Source organism: Salarias fasciatus, chromosome 5 (genome assembly GCF_902148845.1).
Source record: "Salarias fasciatus chromosome 5, fSalaFa1.1, whole genome shotgun sequence".
In the NCBI taxonomy this organism is placed as follows: Eukaryota; Metazoa; Chordata; class Actinopteri; order Blenniiformes; family Blenniidae; genus Salarias; species Salarias fasciatus.
The window spans coordinates 1,217,518-1,237,543 of record NC_043749.1 but is presented as its reverse complement, the minus strand read 5'-3'; the positions used below and the strand labels follow the sequence as shown (position 1 = coordinate 1,237,543).

General features: G+C 44.2%; 1 gene segment (V, D, J or C); it reads left to right on the top strand.

Moving 5' to 3' along the window:
* The first annotated feature begins 949 nt into the window (after window positions 1-949).
* LOC115387934 (Ig kappa-b4 chain C region-like) lies at window positions 950-17,563 on the top strand. The segment is given in 2 exon segments: window positions 950-1,122; window positions 16,987-17,563. Coding segments are annotated over 2 exon segments (573 nt in total).
* Window positions 17,564-20,026: the final 2,463 nt, after the last annotated feature.

Genomic DNA, 20,026 nt, shown 5'->3' with positions numbered 1-20,026 from the left:
CGTGGCGCTCCCGTGCGCGCGCGGCGCGGCACTTCCGCATCCAGTGCGTTCGCTCCCAATGGGAGCTCCTCCAATGGGGTGGGAGCTGGGCACAGCCTTGGGAGATGCTACATTCGTGCTACATGCTAGTTTTCCAAGATTGCCAACCCTAGCTTTAACCTTACTGGCTTGTCGTACCTAGGGGTGCATCTATGCTGTTGTTGGGGTTTACGATTGGTAATTGGGAATAAGTTACTAAAGTATTGATTACTGGAACTTATTGATTACTGGAAGTAATTTCGTTACTTATTAATTTGAATAAATTTTCATTTACCAATTAATAATTGTAGGTCATTAACAGTGGATCACCAATAACAATCAATTACTGCGTAATAAACTGTTTAAAATAAAGCACCAAGTAATTTAATCCAACATCAATTATTATTAATCAGAATAAACTGTCATTTATTTGTTAATAATGTCAAATAATCAGCTATTTCGGTATGGAGTAGCCCACAGAGTGACTTAACCATTAAATTATTGATTAACCAGGTGTTATTAATTAATCAATAATGCCACAAATAACCAATTACTGGAAATTACAAAAAAATTACAGAAAATGAGCTGAGGAAAGTTGTGAATTATACATTAAATAAACCTGTGGGTTATTTAATTGATAATTCCGGGGCACCACCTCGTCTAGAGGAACAGTCATTACCAATTTTCAGTCTCAAAGATGGAAAGATAATTTAAGCTGGCTGTTAATCTTTGGATAAACAACTGTTAACTTATCAGAGACGGTGTGAGATCGAGCACAGGCTGTTACAACCAGGAACCTAGTCACAAGACTACCAAAACACACAAGAATGATTCGTTCAGTTCAGTTAATGAGCATTTATTAACAATGTCAAGAATTGCCAAGAGGAGCATGGCACTGGTATCAGATGCAGCTGGTGCAGGAGAGGCAGTCATGCAGCAGGCTGAGGAAGCTGTTCCACCTAACGAGGAGCTGTTGGATGTGGAAGACAGATTGACCACACCCGCTGATATGGTCAAACTGTGCGACGCAGTGCTGAAAGACCTGAAGGCCCTGGACAGGGTCATAGTGAGGAAGCTCCAGGAAGTGTCGTCGCCGCCAAATGAGTAAAGATGTCCCAGCCACTGTCTCTTTTTTACGAGATCACGTGAGATGGAGACTGAGGGGAAAAGGAAGAGAAAGGTGGCGGTGGGGGGCATCTGGCGATGTCGCACCTGCGCAGGAGCGGAGAGGAGAGAGGAAGAGGGAGAGGGTGGAGAATCGGGAGGCGCGGTAGCCACGTACGTGCGTGCTCCCGACTACCGCGCTGGTTCGAATCTCCGAAGCTCGGGTTAGTACCAGAGGAGAGGCCGAGATGGGCTTACCTCCTCACACGCATAAACAAAGCGACGGCTGGCCGGATGTTTTGCGAGTTTGAGGTGAGGAGGGAAGCTCGTGCTCGCGGTCGTGTGCGCAGGTGCACACACGAGGAGAAGAGAGGTGAAGAAAGAAAAATAAACAGTCTTGCAATAATGACACGCTTCAGTCCGTTCATTAATAAAAGCCAATGCATGAATTACACTCCTATCTATCTGCCTAACCCGCCCAAGGCTCACCTATGGTGTTCTGAAGAGGGGAGTGTTTGGCCGCCAGGCGTGTGGTCGAAGCTTGGCGTCTGTGTTGCAGTCGGCGAAATACAGTGATTTCGGTGGGGAGATTAGGGGCCTCACCTATAAAGCTTGTGGCGCACAAAACGAGCCCCAAACTTTGCGCAGCGGCTCCTCTGCGCCAAAGCAGGTACCTATACACATTTTGTGAAGGAAAAGAATGCGCGTGACTTTGCGGTCCTCACCGCCAACAACATAGCTGCCGTACAGGACCGCACAATTCAGAAAAACTACGTGGAGACGAAAAGGCAGAAGGAAACGGAATTGAAAGTCCTTTATTTGTCCCACATGGGGAAACTGCAGGGTTGCAGCGGCAAGACACGTAGAAAGAAAAGTAGAAAAATACCAGTGGTGGGCCGTCAGGGCCTGCAAAGCCTTGTCTGCTGGCCTAAAAAGTATCTGAATTACAGACTGATTTTAATTATATTTTTTCCATAAATAATTAATAAATGATTCCTAACGGTATGTTCCAGTTCCTTTCATAGTTTTCCCGTGGTTGCGCTGCTTCCAGACATGTTTTTTTCATATTAAATCATTTAGCCAATCAAATTTCAGGCATCATCTGTTGCTAGGGTCAAAGAAATATGCCCGAGGCCTTCACAGTCCGTTCCTGATGGCGCGGTAAAGTAAAGTGAAGCGTCAAACAGACAGTTGCTTCCACCAATCAGAATTCGAGTTGGTGACTCAGCGCCTTCTAGCTAGCGTACACCAACAACAGCATATTCAGGCCTTCTGATTTACATTCACCAAGAGACACAGTAGGTAGCGGTATGCACCTAAGTTGTTGGTCACCTACCAATTATTCCAAAGAAGAAAAAGAAGAAGACCAGAAGAGAAATAAAACCTACAATACCTCAGGGCAAGCTTGACTTTCAGCCCTGGCTTTATGGAACTGAAACGCATGGATAATCAGATAATCAATTGACAGAACAATTGAACTCTTTTTGAGGAAGGAAAGGAGGATGGATTTTGTTTACAAATAATCGGGATTTTGGTGAGTAAAATGTTCCTCTTTTCCTAATAATATTGCTGTTTTATTAAGTTGTTGATACTTATTGTATGTGCACAGATGTAGTAGGAGACTTGTGCACTTCAGCAAAGGCATTTATTCTGGCTGGACAAGTATCTATCTGCTGTGCAACAACTCTTTATATGCATATCTGTATATAAGATTTTTTTTATAGACATCAAATAGTTATTGAGAGGTGGATTGGTTCAGACGGATCTGTTCTGAAGGCCTTAGTGTGAAATGCACGGTCCGCCACTGAAAAATACAAAGGCCAACCGTACAAGGAAAAGTTAAATATAATTTGTATGTAAAATCAGATATAATTACAGAACAGAAATATACTGACCAACACAACTAATTATTAAATTGAAATTAAATATAATGGAAATACAAATCGACGACACATACAATGCTGGCCAAAAGTATTGACACCCCTGCAATTCTGTCAGATAATGCTCAATATCTCCCCGAAAATTATTGCAATCACAAATGCTTTGGTAATATCTTCATTTATTTTGCTTGCAATGAAAAAGCACAAAAGAGAATGAAAAAAAGTCAAATCAATTATCATTTTACACAAAATTCCAAAAATGGACCGGACAAAAGTTTTGGCACCCTCAGCCTAATACTTGGTGGCGCAACCTTCAGACAAAATAACTGCGAACAACTGCTTCCGGTAACCATCAGTCAGTTTCTTACAATGCTCTGCTGGAATTTTAGACCATTCTTCTTTGGCAAACTGTTCCAGGTCCCCGAGATTTGAAGGGTGCTTTCTCCAAACGGCCATTCTGAGATCTCTCCACAGGTGTTCTCTGGGATTCAGGTCTGGACTCATTGCTGGCCACTTCAGAAGCCTTCAGTGCTTTCTCCCAAACCATTTTTGAGTGCTTATTGAAGTGTGTTTTGGGGCATTGTCCTGCTGGACGACCCATGACCTCTGAAGGAGACCCAGCTTTCTCACACTGGGCCCTACATTACGCTGCAAAATTGTTGGTAGTCTTCAGACTTCATAATGCCATGCACACGGTCAAACAGTTCAGTGCCAGAGGCGAGCAAAGCAACCCCAAAACATCAGGGAGCCTGCACCATGTTTGACTGTAGGGACTGTGTTCTTTTCTTTGAAGGCCTCGTTTGCTTTCCTGTAAACTCTTTGTTGATGCCTTTTCCCAAAAAGCTCTATTTTTGTGTCATCTGACCAGAGAACATTCTTCCAAAATGCTCGTACACACATGCACACAGGACAGAGGTTGAGTCAACTTTAATCCATTTTAACTGACTGCAAGTGTGATTTAGTTATTGCCACCGCCTGTTATGTGCCACAGGTAAGTAACAGGTGCTGCTAGTTACACAATTTAGAGAAGCATCACATGATTTGTCAAAGGGTGCCAATACTTTTGTCCACCCCTTTTTTATGTTTGGTGTGGAATTATATCAAATTTGGCATTTTGGCAATTTGTTTAGTGGTTTCTATTGAAGGAAAAAAACAAATGAATATTTTAACAATAAAGCATTTGCAATTGCAATCATTTTCTGGGAGAAATTGAGCATTATCTGACAGAATTGCAGGGGTGTCAATACTTTTGGCCAGCACTCTATAATTAAGTAATAGATAAAAGCTGACAGATATAAATAAAATATAATTAACATAAAGATCCAAGACAGATATAAATATAATGAAATAAATAACATATATTAAGATATACATTAGCAGATACAAAGAGATAATTACGATAAACGTTTAGGACGGACAAATATGTACACTATAATAATAACAGATACAAGTTCGATATAATTTAAATATACATTTAAGATGGACAGTGAGTGGTGATGACTGCACATGAGGGGAGACACTTTGAGGAAGTCAAGTTCAGTGTGCTTTGGAATGTTTTCATATCCTGTACCCTCACCTTTCTACATCTTCTAAAATAAACACAAAATGAATATCAATCAAACACATCACGTAATAAAAAAATGTCTTGGTCTCTGCACTTACCAATACTGACTGTCACTTGTAATGACATAATAATTTTTTTCATGATACACATTTCAAATTATTCTCAATTAAATGGCAAATTGACACAAAAAATGTTTGCTATTTTGCCATGGCCATATCTGACGTCCAAACCCGAATCATCACGGGTTCACAGCTGCAGCACATTAAATCCTGTTGACTCCAGAGGCAAAACAATTTTGATAATGCATGGACGCACAATCATACTGTGCAACCAATTTCCACTATATTTTTATGTTAAGTGTTTTTTTAAGGTGTTTCTGCAATGTTGAGACACTATGAATTATGACAACTCGCCTTCAAGTCGGACCACTTTTTTCACTTCAGCAGTAGTGGCCCGACGGCACTGGCACCTGCTCCCACTCAACGTTTTTCTATTTGTCTCTCCACTGTGTCCTCCAAAAAGGACAGAAGACCGGCTCTCCACCTCACCAATAAGGCGCTGCAGCAACACCTCAAACCTCCACAGCGGCAGATCCACCTGCATGCGGCGCGTCTCACCTGCCGGCTGACACTTATGTTCTGCCCTGCAGCGAGATGCTGATCGCCCTTGAAAAGGAAAAGCTGCTGTACTCTGCTGAATGTGCGATTAAATTGTAAATGCCATGATTATGCACAGTTTTGCTAGTTTGGCTGATCAAAAAGTGTTTTTCTATCGTTTTCGTTCGTTTCTTTATGTTGGGAATAAGATTTAAAATGTTGCTTTTTTTTTATTTAAGTGCTTCAACCGCAACCCGCCTGAATGTCATTAAAATCTTAATTTTTTGACACTTCATCCCTCCGCGCGTGCGCTGCACCCTCTAATATACCCAAATTTCATTCATGAGTTCATTTGCATACCCATATATGGTGCCAAGGGGTGGAGTTGGGGCGGGAATGTGGGTGTGATCGGCCACCGTCACGTTCTCCGCAGGATTTGAAACGGTGACTTGAAACGTGACTTGGAAATTGCAAACAGGTGTGCAGCTGAATTTTTTTTGGCTCCTGAATTTTTTTGCAGCTAGAAGTTTGCTTGCATTCCCACACACAATTATTGTCACATTTTCCCGCAGAGTTTCATAGGTGAGGCCCCAGAGCCGTTGCTCTGATCTCGTTCGGGTTCTCTGCGTCCAGAAGAACCCTGGGCTCTTGGAGGGGTCCACGTGGAGGAAAAGAGGCATCCGGTTCTCCTGTCCGGGCCCTCAGTTGGTTCTTGGTCGGCTGCGGGGGGAGGAGAATGGAGGAGAGCTGAGCCGTGGCTCTGCAGGAGGAGGGGAGCTGTAGCGGTGCGGTCCTGCTGGTGTCTTTGCTCCGCTCCAGGGGAGTCCCTGCCGTTCTGGTCCGCTGGGAAAAGGGTTCACCGGTGACATCTTGGCCAGCAAGACGCTTGGAGGCCATTTAATCTGTTTGAGGATGGCGCCTCTGGTGACGTCTATTTGACTGGCAGGCGGAGCTCCCACCCCCAGGGTCTGCTTGGCCAATCAGACGGTGATCTAGGTCCTCCCTCCTCTGCTCTGGGGAGGAGCCTCACGAGCGCCCTCATGAGGTGGGACAGTGGTATTGCACCTCAGTCATAGTTTTCTTTGTTTGAGCCTGAGCACATGGGAGCGACCATTTTAGGCTTGTGGAGCAAGATGGCGGTGGTATCCTGCTTAGAGAAAGCGCCAAATGGTGCCAGCCCCCTGCTGGGAGGGAAGGGCACCTCCTCTGTTCTTAAGGGATTCAAAGTTTGCTGTGTCTCTGCCACAGCAGGGGTCATGTCTCCTCTTTGAGGAGACACAATACTTGACAGACAACGTGACTCCAGGTTATGCTGGAGCTAACATTCCTTGGTGGAATGTTTCCATTGATCAGTTCCAACACTGTGCAGTGTCAGGAAGTAAGGACCCCTGTTAAGTGGCTGTACGTGTGTTCCCCGTGGTTTACATAAAAGGTTAAATGTGTGCTGCGCTTCGTTATTTAAAGTCCACTACAAACACAATAGTCACATGGACACACCATTTGATTCCAAGAGTCGCAGCATTCTTCCATTTCACATCTGGGTATAAACTAAACAGTGAAACATTAGCAGTCCACTGCAGCCCTTCTGTCTCTCTGTATACCACTGAGACTTCTCACCAACACGTACCCTTTAATCAGTGTGGTGAGGGTTACTTTTAAAATGTATTCCCCTATAGATTACTGATTACATGTCCTAAAATGCAATCTACAATGTTGTATTCCCTTGAATTACTCAAGTAATGTATTCAAAAATCAATTGTGAAGGCTTTTTCACCACACAATGTGGCAGAAAAGTTCAGCACCATGGACAGCGATCACATCATTTTGAAATCAATCAAACAGCCTGATGTACCAACACAGGTCAGCACCATGGACAGCAACATCAATCACCTGAGAGAACAGTACGCTAATATATTAACATTTTGTAAAATTACCGCAGGTCACAGGTTAATTTAGTATAAATTCCATCTGAAGTAGATCGACTCACCACCAATTATGAGTACACACTGACACATGGTGCTCAGCAAATTCATTTAAAATGCATGGAATGTCCATCACCCTGGGTGACTCATTTTCAGACAAAAAAATTTCAGATCTTTCCTCTTTCATTGTGCTTCTCAAGTGGTTTCTAATCCATTTTAAATTGGAGAATGAGCGCTCAAAGGTTGCAACAGTGACTGGGATAATCAAAAATAAAAGGAGGTATGAGTAAACCTCGTCAAAAGTTGATGCTATGGCTGGATGACTCACAATTTTGATTTGCAATCTGATCCTTGAAGCAGGTTCTAAAAGAAAGCAGCTGGCCAGAGAAGTTATGGCCAAAGTGCAGGATGTATTGATTCCTGATCTGCTGGGCAGCTCGGACAAGAGCATTATTCTGTGCTTGCTGCAGAGTGTTGCAGTCTTAGGGTGTGTTTCCACCGGACGCATTTAACACGACTGCATTCGTGTGACAAATGACACCGTGCTGCGCTAGACGCCCGAGTTTTATCGCTGGTATGTGAATTCATTCGCGCGACGCGTCACGCTAATACAACTATGCAACACAAAACATCCTGCAGAAACATCACAGCCCTCCTCATCACCGTCTCCTGCACAGCAGCAGTGGGCAGGATTCTTCTGATTCTCCCACAGTCCTGTGTGCACCCGGCTGTCTGTGTGTGTGTGTGTGTGTGTGTGTGTGTGTGTGTGTGTGTGTGCGCCCATGTTTTTATGACTGTTTTTAATGTTCAGCACTTTGCATTGTTTTTATGAATATGAGAAGTGCTTTTACAAATAAAGATTGAGACTGAGATGCTCCGCCCACCACCATCGCTGCTCTGTATTTGGCATGCGGAAGTCAGCTCCGGCTGCGGTCCCTTCTGGATGCATGCTGCCCTACGGAGGCGGTCTGAGCTCAGTGAGTTCCACCGTCTTCTGCAGGACCTGCGCCTAGACAGTCGGTTCCAGCACTACTTCAGGCTGACGCTGTGCTTCCACCAGAAGCAGTGAACAAGTGAGCACGCCGCTCGCAGCAAGCCGCTCGCCGCAAGCCACTCGCCGCAAGCCGCTCGCCGCAAGCCGCTCGCCTTGGCATCACGCCCTCTGTTTTGCGTGGTTGGAGTCCTGCATGCCCTATGTCAGCACGTCTGTGAAAACCTCCACGCTGATAGACTGTCCTGGCGTGAATTCGCTTGAAAAGTTCAATTATTTCAACTTGAGTGATGAAGCGGCGGGCTTCGGGCGGTGAGCGGTGGGCGGGGCCGACTGGCAGTGCAAATCGAAGGGCACGCTTATTTTTCACTGGAAACGCTCGCAGCCGGCCGCCAACCACGTCATGGCTCGCTGTCCACCACCCGCAGCTCAAGATTGAGCGACAATCGCGTCATTACATTGACTTTGTATATAATCTCGTCACACAAAAAATTTGCGTCACGTCCGGTGGAAACACACCGTTGCACCCGAATTCCACCAGACGCGAAAGTGCTGCGCTGCACTGCGTAGCGGAGCACCAGCGTCTTGCTCCTAAAGTCAACGCACACTGGGAGCTCCTCGCAGAAGCTCTCGTGCTCTCGATATCACACGAACAACACATGATATAAACAGAAAAAAACACACACACACACCTCATTTCACTTCTACAAGATCGCTCTGCTCATCCCAGTCACATTGCTCTGTGATTCAAAGTACTTCTAGCGAGGGTGAGTACATGGTTTATATTTTGATCTCAAATGAGTGCTTTTCTTTATCCAATAGTCTCTTTTGTATGATTTATTCTAAAAACGGTCATTTGTGCATTTGCTTCTGTCTGGGACCCTGTTGACCTGATGCTCGTGCCTCCGGAGGCGGCGTCATAACAACATGTAGGAAAAAAAGTTACGTCCGCACATTGTGTTTTATTTTGAAAGTTCCGGTTTAACTTCCTGTCTGGTGCTTTCTCAACGACAGTGAATTTACGAGGTTTTGAAGCAGTAGCGCAGAAAACAGACCTGAAACGAATCACCAGTGCTGTGGCGCGCGCCAGCACTTCTGGGACACGGCGTGGAGTGGCGCAGCGCTTCCACGTCCGGTGCAATTTGGAGGTGAAACATCGTCACAGTTCTATTTAAGCTGCTAAATCTTTAGGTGGGTGGATGATTATGTCAAGACAGCATTGAAAATGTTCAAATGCAAATCTCTGCTTCAAATCTCTGCTTCAGTGAAGCGACTGTCTTCAAAGTGACGCTTAACTTTTCTGGTCCTGGTTGACTCAAACTGTGTTTAAATTCCCTGTTTGGTAGCTGGAGCAAGACAAACAGACTTGGCCTCATCAACGTTGTCCCTGAATTCCATCAAAACACTGGCAACGTTTTAATAATACTAATAATAATAATAACGGCTTTTACTTATAATGCACTTTACATTTGTGGGAAAATCTCAAAAAGCACAATCAAGAAGACAATACAAAAAGCAAGACAGTATAAACAGTAAAAGCAATCAGCAGTAAAATCACTCAGGAAAAGCCAGTGGCTGCTTGTATGACGCCCTGGACGGACTGCACCCCTTGCTTGTTTTTGTTATTGAACATTTTCACAGTGAAATAGCATGTGAGACACTGTATTCAATATCATATAATATTATGAATTGAAATGTGCTTTATCTATAAGCAATTTGTGTTGTAATTTGACTTCTAATTAACCTGAAGGGTGAGGCCAAGCGCCAACCTCCACTCATAAAACATGAAGATAATATGGAAGTGCAAAAAAGCTGTAATTTCAGGGAAATTCCAGCAGGGGGTTGGTTTCAAAAAGAGCCCTGGTCTCTTTCGAACCCACTCAACAATGCCGATTTTCAGAGTGCAGATAAAGATATAAAGCGCCCAGTTTCAGAACATGTTCTGGTCTCTATCACTAGTTTCTACAACCGTGCTGTTTCACCAGACTCTGATTTTCACATAACTCATCTGTTGATTTTATATTACGAGTTAAAGTTTTGCATAAATCGCCCTATCACAGGGCCTCCTCTGTCCACGAGATGTGGTCACGTGACAGGCTGGACCAATCACATTTACATCCAGTTTCAAATGTTCAGTATAGAGACAGTCTGCTGAACCCACTGGATTCTTCAGAACGGCATTTGGGAATGCTATGGGTGACGTCACGAAAGCTCTATCCATTGTATTTACAATCTATGGGTGAGGCCCAGCAGCAAACTGTTCCCCCCTCCCTCCCTCCCTTCTTGGTTTGGTTTAATCCACTTCTGTGAGCAGCGACTTCCCGCCTTTAGAGGGTGCTCATTTGTCACCTATAACATGATGGGCAACCTGATGAGCAAATGAGCACTGAGCACAAATGAATGTTTTTTTTCTTCATTCACGTGGTGCCCCCTGGAGAATGCCGCCCTGGGCAATTGTCCATGTTGCCCACAGCAAAAACTGCCAATAGGAAAAGCAGTAAGAAATTAAAAAGGATTTCAGCCCTTTTTTGAAAGAGTCCAATGTTTGTGGAGCCCTGAGGTGGTCAGAGATGGCATTCCACAGACAGGGAGCAGCAGCCTCAAAGGCCCTGTCGCCCATGGTGCTGGGCCCAATCCTGGGCGGGCGCAGATAGTGCAGTTGGCCTGACCGGGTTCTAGCTGAAGTGTGTGGGTGGAAGAGTTCAGTGAGATAGGTGGGGGTTTTGCAGCATAGTAGATGCTTTGAGGAAATGCTACAATAAATGTGAGGCAGCACAGGGCCGGCTCTAGGCATAGGCGAACTAGGCGGGCGCCAAGGGTGCCACGTACGGGGGGGGCTATGGCCATACAAGTGGCAGTCCGACGCTCCGTGTGAGCACCGCTCTGCGCCGCGGTGACGGCCCGAGTGAGCAGCACACTGCTCGGCATCGTTCAGAATCTTGGTTTTCTTGTTGAGGAAGAAAATAAAGCAAAATTTGTTTATGGCATTCTCAAATCAAATCAAATCAAATCAGATTTTATTTATATAGCACTTTTCATATTAATAAAAACAACGCAAAGTGCTGAACATTAAAAACAGTCATAAAAACAAAAAGAATAAAAACCGCGCCATCAAACAGTATGCACCACACACACACTCACCCTCACACTCACCCTCACCCTCACACTCACACTCACACTCACACTCACACTCACACTCACACTCACACTCTACCATTAATTCACACAGAACAGAGGAGACATGGCATGGCACTGAGCATCTTAGGGAAAACGCCACCAGTGGGGCCCCCCACACCAAGGAAAGTCGAGGGTCAATTAAAACTGGGGCTCCAGCGCCCGACCCCCGACCCCGACAGACCATGGGAACTCGCACACCAAAGTGTGGAGCCCCCAGGCCAGCCAGGACCAGAGTACCCGGGCACAGTAACCCCAGCATTGGACCAGCACCAACTCCTGGTGTGAAGGACCCCCCTGAGGAAACACTGGAATTAAACAGCTAAAACATAATAAAATATGACACAAAATTAAAATAAGATAATAAGATAGGATTATAAAGTAAAAAAGTAAAACAAGTTGAATGTGCATAATAAAATAGAATAAAATTACATAAATAAGAATGGAATAAGAGGACTATAAAAGGTCAGTTAAAAGCCTGATTAAAAAGGTGTGTTTTCAACCTCCCTTTAAAAATATCAACAGTCTCTGCGGTCCTGAGGTTCTCTGGCAGGCTGTTCCACAGGCGGGGGCCATAATGGCCAAAAGCCGCCTCACCATGAGTCTTGGTTCTGGCTTTAGGAACACACAATAAGGCACTGCCAGAGGACCTCAGGGCCCGCGAGGGTCGATAGGGTAAAAACAGATCAGCTAAATAAGAAGGCGCAAGGCCGTTAAGACATTTAAAAACTAATAAGAGAACCTTAAAATCGATCCTGAAGCGGACAGGGAGCCAATGCAGCGACTGTAAAACCGGTGTAATGTGGCTCCGCCCCCTGGTCCTCGTCAGCACGCGAGCGGCTGCGTTTTGTAATAGCTGTAAGTTTGAAATATTCTTTTTGGGAAGACCAGAGAGCAAGGCATTACAGTAGTCTAATCTACAGGAGATAAAAGCTGCATTAGCACCTCTGTGCTGGCCTGAGAGAGAAACGGGCGGACTCTAGCTATGTTCTTAAGATGATAAAATCCAATCTTAGTTATGTTTTTTATGTGTGGAATAAAACTTAGCTCAGAGTCAAAAATCACGCCCAGGTTCTTAACTAATTGTGCTGGTTTAAAATCCCGTAATTTTGGTAAAATCTTCTCTCTCTGACCTTCAGGACCGATAACTAAAACCTCAGTCTTGTCCTGGTTGAGCTGTAGGAAATTCACTGCCATCCATGACTTGATGTCTGAAATACAGTTAAAAAGGGTTTCTATTGGCCCTGAGTCATCAGGAGACACGGCGATGTACAGCTGAGTGTCGTCAGCGTAACTATGGAAACTGATGCCGTGTCTCCTGATGACGTCCCCAAGTGGAAGCATGTAGAGATTAAAAAGTATAGGACCTAAAATTGAACCTTGGGGAACCCCACACCTAATTTCATGGGTTCCTGAGGAACAAGGATCCAAACTTACATAAAAACATCGATCTGTGAGATAAGAACTGAACCAGTTAAGAACAGTACCAGAGAGGCCCACCAGGTGACTCAGTCTATTTATTAAAATGTGGTGGTCTACTGTATCAAATGCAGCACTCAGGTCCAGTAGAACCATCACTGTGAGCTTTTTATTATCTAAATTCCACCTAATATCATTTAAAATCTTTAAAAGGGCCGTCTCGGTACTGTGGTTCACTCTAAAACCAGACTGATGTCTTTCTAAAATGTTATTAATCATTAAAAAGTCATTGACTTGGTTAAAAACCAGTCTTTCTAAAACTTTACTTAAAAATGGTAAGTTGGATCCTGGTCTGTAGTTATTAAAAACATCGGGGTCTAAACTGCTCTTCTTCAGAAGGGGCTTCACCACCGCCGTTTTAAAGGCAGTGGGGAAGACACCCGTCTGAAGAGAGCTGTTCATGATATTTAAAATCTGTTCCTCAAGGAATCCATACAGTGATTTAAAAAGTGGTGTGGGGATGGGATCTAAAAGGCAGGTTGTTGATTTTACTTGGGAGAAAACTCGACCAAGAGTCCTCGCATCAACCAGGTCAAAACTGTCCAGTGTTTCCTCAGGCATGGACAACGGTTCAGCTGTGTTCACTGATAAAACCTGTTGGGGTAAAAGACTAGACCTGATGTCCATGATTTTAGTTCTGAAGTGGTCTGCAAAGTCTTCACAGAGAGCGTCTGTTGGCTCCTTAAAAGCTTTATTAAAATTAGTGCCAGTTAAAATGTTGAAGGTGGAGAAGAGGAACCGGGGGTTGTCTTTATTGTCTGAAATAAGTTGAGAGAAGTGGGAAGTTCGGGCCTGTTTAACTGCATTATTGTAAATTTTGAGTTGTTGACGTAGAATCTGGTGATGTACGGTCAACTTGGATTTTCTCCACCTTCTTTCAGCACTCCTGCAGTTTCTTTTCAGTTTGATGACTATATCATTTCTCCTCCACGGGGGTTTGGAATGGCCCTTGATTGTTTTAGTTAAAAGTGGAGCGACTGAATCCAGACTGGACTTCAGTTTACTGTTAAAATCGTCAACAATAAAATCACAAGATGCAGGTAAAATCACTGCAGGAGTGCTCTGTAAAATCTCTATAAAATCTGCAGCCACTTCAGAAGTAAGGTAGCGTCTCCTCACTGTTCTCACCGGGGCTTCCTGCTGGTTAAAACTGGTGATGTTAAAAAACACACAGTAGTGGTCAGACTTCTTGCTTCATCGTGCTCCTCTTTTTGGTCACTGGTGAGGAATAGTTAGATGAGGGCTTTAAAAATGTCTCCATATCTGTACTTCAACACAAAAAGCATGTCATGTCAAAATCAATCTGCTGTCCATTAGTGATGGTGTGAAATGTAAATGCGTCATACCCTCCACGACAATCCGAAGTCTGTTGTGAAAGGAGGTACCGCTTTTTGTTCCATGTTGTACTGCAGTTCACCACCACAGTGATCTGCAGACCTCAGAACTCAGGACTTCTGTGTCAAAGGGGCATAAAGGAAGTTGGTCACCACTTAACATGGCGACCACCTTACATGAAACACCAGGCTCTCACAGCTGTGTTACAATGGCACGTCTCACCTCAGCTTGTGGGGAGGAGTTTTGTTTTGTTTTTTTCTGAACAAGTCTATTTCTTTAAACCATGTTTTAAAAAAGTGTTCATATTAAGGCTGTCAATCGATTAAAATATTTAATCATGATTATTCTCATGATGGTCCATTGTGAACTCTCAGTTTTTCGCACATTGACAGCACTTTACTTTTACGCTAAATGGTGGCAAAGAAGAGAAGCAGGAAAATGATATTGTCTGGTGGTGACACTGGAATCACTAATAACAGAAAAAGGAGTGAGCAGCAGCATGTGGTCAGCTGTAAACACTGAGAGAGCCACAGAGAGATGTGTGGCAGAGGTGGAGAAGAAGTGGCATGGCACCGTCAGATTCTGCTCCAGGTGGAGGCCAGCCTACACCCAAACCCACACCACTGTTCACCAAAACAGCCTCCATCTTTGGGACGGCCAGCGTGTTTGATAAAGTGTCCGAGCACTCTTTCTCCTCTGCTCCTCGACATAACAAAACATTTGTGAATGAAAATGCAATAAAACCAAAAGTTATCGAAAACATAAGCACTGCTTTTATCGTTTCCATTTTCATCTCAGTCGAGCTGTGAACACGAGTCGTAGACAGATGACGCTTCAGACACTTTCTGTGATGTACAAGGGGGGACCCAAAAGAAACCGGACTGTGGTTATAACTTTTTATTTTTTTTATTTTCACATTTAATCAAAACTGTCACCATCAAAGTCCTCTCCTTTGGCTTGAATACAGCGCTGCAGCTGGGATTTCCATTGCTCATTACAGTCAGCATGCTCCTGTGTAGTGGTCTCTTTAAGAGCGTCCTTCGATTTTTTTTTTTTGCACCTCTTCCACGTCATCAAATCTCGGCCCCTTCAGTTCCTTGCTCCTGATCAGATGAACCACCTCAACTGGCTCCTCTCAATGTGGAGGAGGAGCAGCTCCACTTTGAGGTTCTCCTGATGGCCGAACTCCTCACTCTATCACCAAGAGTGACGGCCGCCACCCTGCAGAGAAAACTCATTTCAATACTGTGAGTCTGTACATGTGTTCAGAGCCAACGAACAACAGGCGTTTAAAAGCAACAAGAGAGTGAACGAGTAATAAAGAGTCGACTTCTATCAATTATTCTGTTGAACTGACGATGATCTGAAACTTGACCAGCCTCTGTGAATATTAAATAAATTTGTTGAGAAGGGCTGTTAGACTGAATCTGATTAGTTTGTTTTGGTGTATGTTGTACTTCTCTAGACTGAAAATCAATATGATCAGAATCTGATTAGAAATGACAGAAAACGCAGCCTGGGTTATAAATGAAATCATTTTTATTTTTATATCTTAATGTGAATTGTGATTATAATGACCTGTCATGCAGAAAAGTGATCGATTTAAAGATATTCATAAGTGCAGTTTAAATAGAATAAGTCTTTGTGTGTGTGTGTGTGTGTGTGTGTGTGTGTGTGTGTGTGTGTTCAGTGAAGTGTATCAGTGAGCAGCAGTCAGTTCAGTTTCTGTTCAGTCTGACTGAGGGAGGTTTTTGTACGACAGTTTTTCACTGTGTGAACACATATTGACTGTTGGGATAATGAAAACTCTGACAGTAATAAACTGCAGCATCTTCAGCTTGAACTCCACTGATGGTCAGAGTGAAGTCAGAGTTTGATCCACTGCCTGTAAAACGACCTGGAGTCCCTGAATATCGAGTGCTGCTGCGCTCAATGAGCAGTTTAGGAGGTTGTCCATCTTTCTGTTGGTACCAGGCTAAATAGTTGCTGTAGACATTCTGACTGGTCCTACATGTGATGGTGACGGTTTGTCCCACAGCAGAGCTGACTGCTGCAGACTGAGTCACTGTGACCTGGCCTCTGGACTCTGAGGAGACAGACAGAAAGAGAAAGCAGCCTCATGGTTTTGTGGGCTTCATTTCAGAGGGACGGATGTTCATAGAGGAGAGGAGTTGGATTCTCTGGACTTTACCTGTGAAGCAGCAGCAGAGGAGAGTCCAGATGAGGACGCAGATCACACTCATGTTTGTGATGAGGAGGATTTCTCTGTCTTCTGTTGTCCTGAAGGACAGCTGTCAGTCATCCAGTCTTCAACTGTCAGGACTATAAACTCTCCCAGAGCACTGGAGCATGGTGCTGCTGATGCAAAGTGGCTCTCTATGGAAATGCTCTGACTGACTCCAACAGGGACTTGGATCACTTTAATAAACCATTTTCACTCTAGAGTCAAACTTTCACAGGAATTGTTTCAGGAATTAACTGTGTATTTATAGATGTGTCTGTACGTTTCATAACTTTGGCACGTTTGTTTCTGATTGTCAAATCCTGACAGGAATCAATTGCAAAAGAAATACCAGTTAATGAAAACACATTTTCTCAAATGTTGCTGTAAATATTGGGAAAAAAATTACATCCGATTCAAACCTCATGTTGTTAAAGTTTCCTCTCTTAAGTTATAAAGTGTAACTTTCTGATCACGTTGATGCAAATCTTTGCCAGTAAAGGTTGAGACATGTGTTTGTGTTCCTTCCGGTGCAGTTTGAGGTGTTTCAGGTCAAACTGTTGGATGATTCTCTCTGTGCTGATGTGCATGAGAGGCTTCTTAAAGGGAAGTGAAACAATGTGTGAGTGAGTGACTGCTGGAGCAGAAAAAGCATCTGGCAGCAACTTGTTGAAGGACAAAATGATGTGTGTCCCACTGAAGCTGTCCAGGTGTGTGCTGTTTGATTGACAGCTGGCTGCTCCCTGTCCTCTCATCTGATTGGTGTCTCCTAGGTGACAGGCCCCCCACCCTGACGGTGCTGCCCCCCTCCAGAGAGGAGCTGCAGCAGGGGAAGGCCACGCTCATGTGCCTGGCCAACAAGGGCTTCCCCTCAGGCTGGAGTCTGAGCTGGAAGGTGGAGGACAGCAGCAGCAGCAGCAGCTGGGAGGAGAGCAGGAGCCCCGGGGTGCTGCAGAAGGACGGCCTCTACAGCTGGAGCAGCACCCTGAGGCTCCCTGCAGACCAGTGGAGGAAGGTGGGCTCTGTGACCTGTGAGGCCACCCAGGGCTCCCAGACTCCCCTCAGAGAGACACTGAGGAGAGACCAGTGTTCCCAGTCCTGACCGGACTCACTGGGACTCTCACACTGCTTTGACTCTCACACTCATCTCACCTCTGTCATTCACTCTCTTTCTCTTTCTTCTATCATCAAACCAAACTCTCTTCATCAATATTCATCTTCTTTCATCATGATTTTCTTCCAGCTTTGATAAAATAAACACTCTTTTCATGTCAACTCTTTGGTTTTGGATGAGTTTTTTCCAGCAATCAAATCATCATAACACCTTGTTTGGAGCAGAAATGTCTCTTGATAGATATTCTCAGTGTTCCACCTCTTGTTGCTGAATTACTTTACTCAAACAGACTCAAAACACACAGTCTGTCAGATGAACCCGTGTTCTTCATTCATGATGAAAAATGTGCTTCACTTTTCTTGACATCATGAAATACAGATTCAGGTTATTTTATACTGATTAAATCAGTTTCCCAAAAGTCTGAGCAAAACCCCAAAGGATGACAGAACTTCAGACAGATTAGTGTGAATTACATAAAGTTCAATACAACATCATCAGCATCCAGGTTGATTTCATGAATTCATCTCTTCCTCTTGGTAATATCAGTCTCACACTAGGCCAGGTGGTGGCCCCCTTGCATCGCCAGCGTATACTGTTTGAGGGGCGAGTGTCAGAGAACAGGATTGCTGGCTGAGGCACAAGATTATGAACACTGACTCCTGTTAGAAAGTCAAGGAACTGGAGAGAGAGATTTGACGGGGGTTCTTCTTGATTGTTTCTTCTTGCTCCCTCCTTCCATCATTTACACCACTCCTGGTTGTGCATCTGCATGTTTCTATGTCTGTCAGTGTACGTGTGTGTGTGTGTGTGTGTGTGTGTGTGTGTGTGTGTGTGTGTGTGTGTGTGTGTGTGTGTGTGTGTGTGTGTCTGAAAAAGAGGGAATAACCAATGTATCACAATATGCTCCAACTGACATTCAGTGAAATCACAACAAGCACTTAAATATGGATGTGGAACTGACAAATTAAAGGCAGAGCTAACTTATTTTTAACAACACTACTTAAGGTCAAACACATCATGAAACAGCACAAACTGGAATAATTATCAATTTGTACATAAGTGATGAGTGGAAAAGAACTTTTGTTTCTTCAAGAACGCACACAAAAGCAGGAAAACACATAGAAAGTTCACACAGCTTCATAAAGTCTCCTTGCAGAAGTGGTCTGCAGCAGTAGTGTGGCAGGACACATCCAGATTAGTTCAGGCTGCATTTATCAGGTCATCAGCAGGCGGAGCTGTTGGACCTCTTATCTGTCGGGCTTTCTCACTTACTGTACTCTGTACTGTACTCTGTACTCTCACATACTGTATGCTCACAAGAAACTTGACAGCTTTGTCTTTGACTGTTTTTGGATTGAACAAAAGCAAATTCCCAATCAGCATAGCCAACAAGATAATGCATTATAGATACATAAATGCAACAAATAAAAAATAAATAAATGGATATAAGAAATTTAGACAATACAGCTGACATGAAGTATGATTGATGCACAAAATCAAACATTAAGCTTCTTTCAGCAGAGGTCACTGTCACCGGGACAGTGGCAGAAACTGTCAGTGGAACCTGCATGTTGGATTAATTTCTGCCAGTTTCTTCTCATGAAGGTGCTGCTGAAGTGGAGGGACCAGGTCGGACTTTGCCTCGTGGGCAAAGGCCCGGCCACCAGGCGCTTCCATGTCGGTCCCAACCTCAGGCCTGGGCTCCAGGGTGGGACCTCGCCTACGTCATACCGGGTGACGTCACGATCCTTGCTTTCATTTTCCTCGCTGGGCCTTTCGTCCCAGTCTGGGCTCTTCGTCTGGCCCGTCATCCAGGACCTGGTTGCTATGGGAGATCCTTCCAGGAGAATACAGCCCCCGACAACGTAGCTCCTGGGATCAAATGGACACTCAAACTCCCTCATCATTTTAAGGTGGCAGGTTAGAGGGGAGGCAGATGAGCTTATAAGGGATAAAATTCATTCTGAGCAATGTATCATCATCGTAAAATATTTTTTAGGTTAAATTTGGTTTTCACAGTAGCTCCTTTGCAATTTTTGCAGATTGTGAAATGTGAATGAAACAGAACAGTGTCAGAGCTGCTGCAAAACACTTTGATTAACTTTCATTAAAACTCAACACATTTGTACAATGCAGGTTATGTCAACAGAACCTTCAGTCTTTTAATGTGCGACCTGTGAAATGTAAATATTTCACATCGATGAAGAGGACGTCACACAATGCAGTTTAGTTTTCTCTGAACAGAGTTTTGTGGAGACAGAGTTGCAATCTTTAATGCATGTTATTCTTGATGTGGAGATTTTAACGACATGGAACAATCAAACAAATAATCAATCAAACTTTATTTATGAAACACTTTTCATATTAAAGAAAAACAACACTGTGACAGGCTACTGCCTGTCCGTGGGTTCAGCCCCAGAGACAACACCAGCCTGGTTAGCATTTCCATTGTTTTATTTTAAAATGCAAAACAAAAACCACTCTACCTGGGGAGCCTCCTCGGCCTCCCTGCAGTCAGCCCGCCCCACAGCCCGAGGCAGCCAGCAGACCATTTGTCTGCTGTTCATGCTCCTCGCCTGTGTGAGCTCAACCTGCACCCGAAAACTCTTCTGTGGTTTCTTCTGAAGG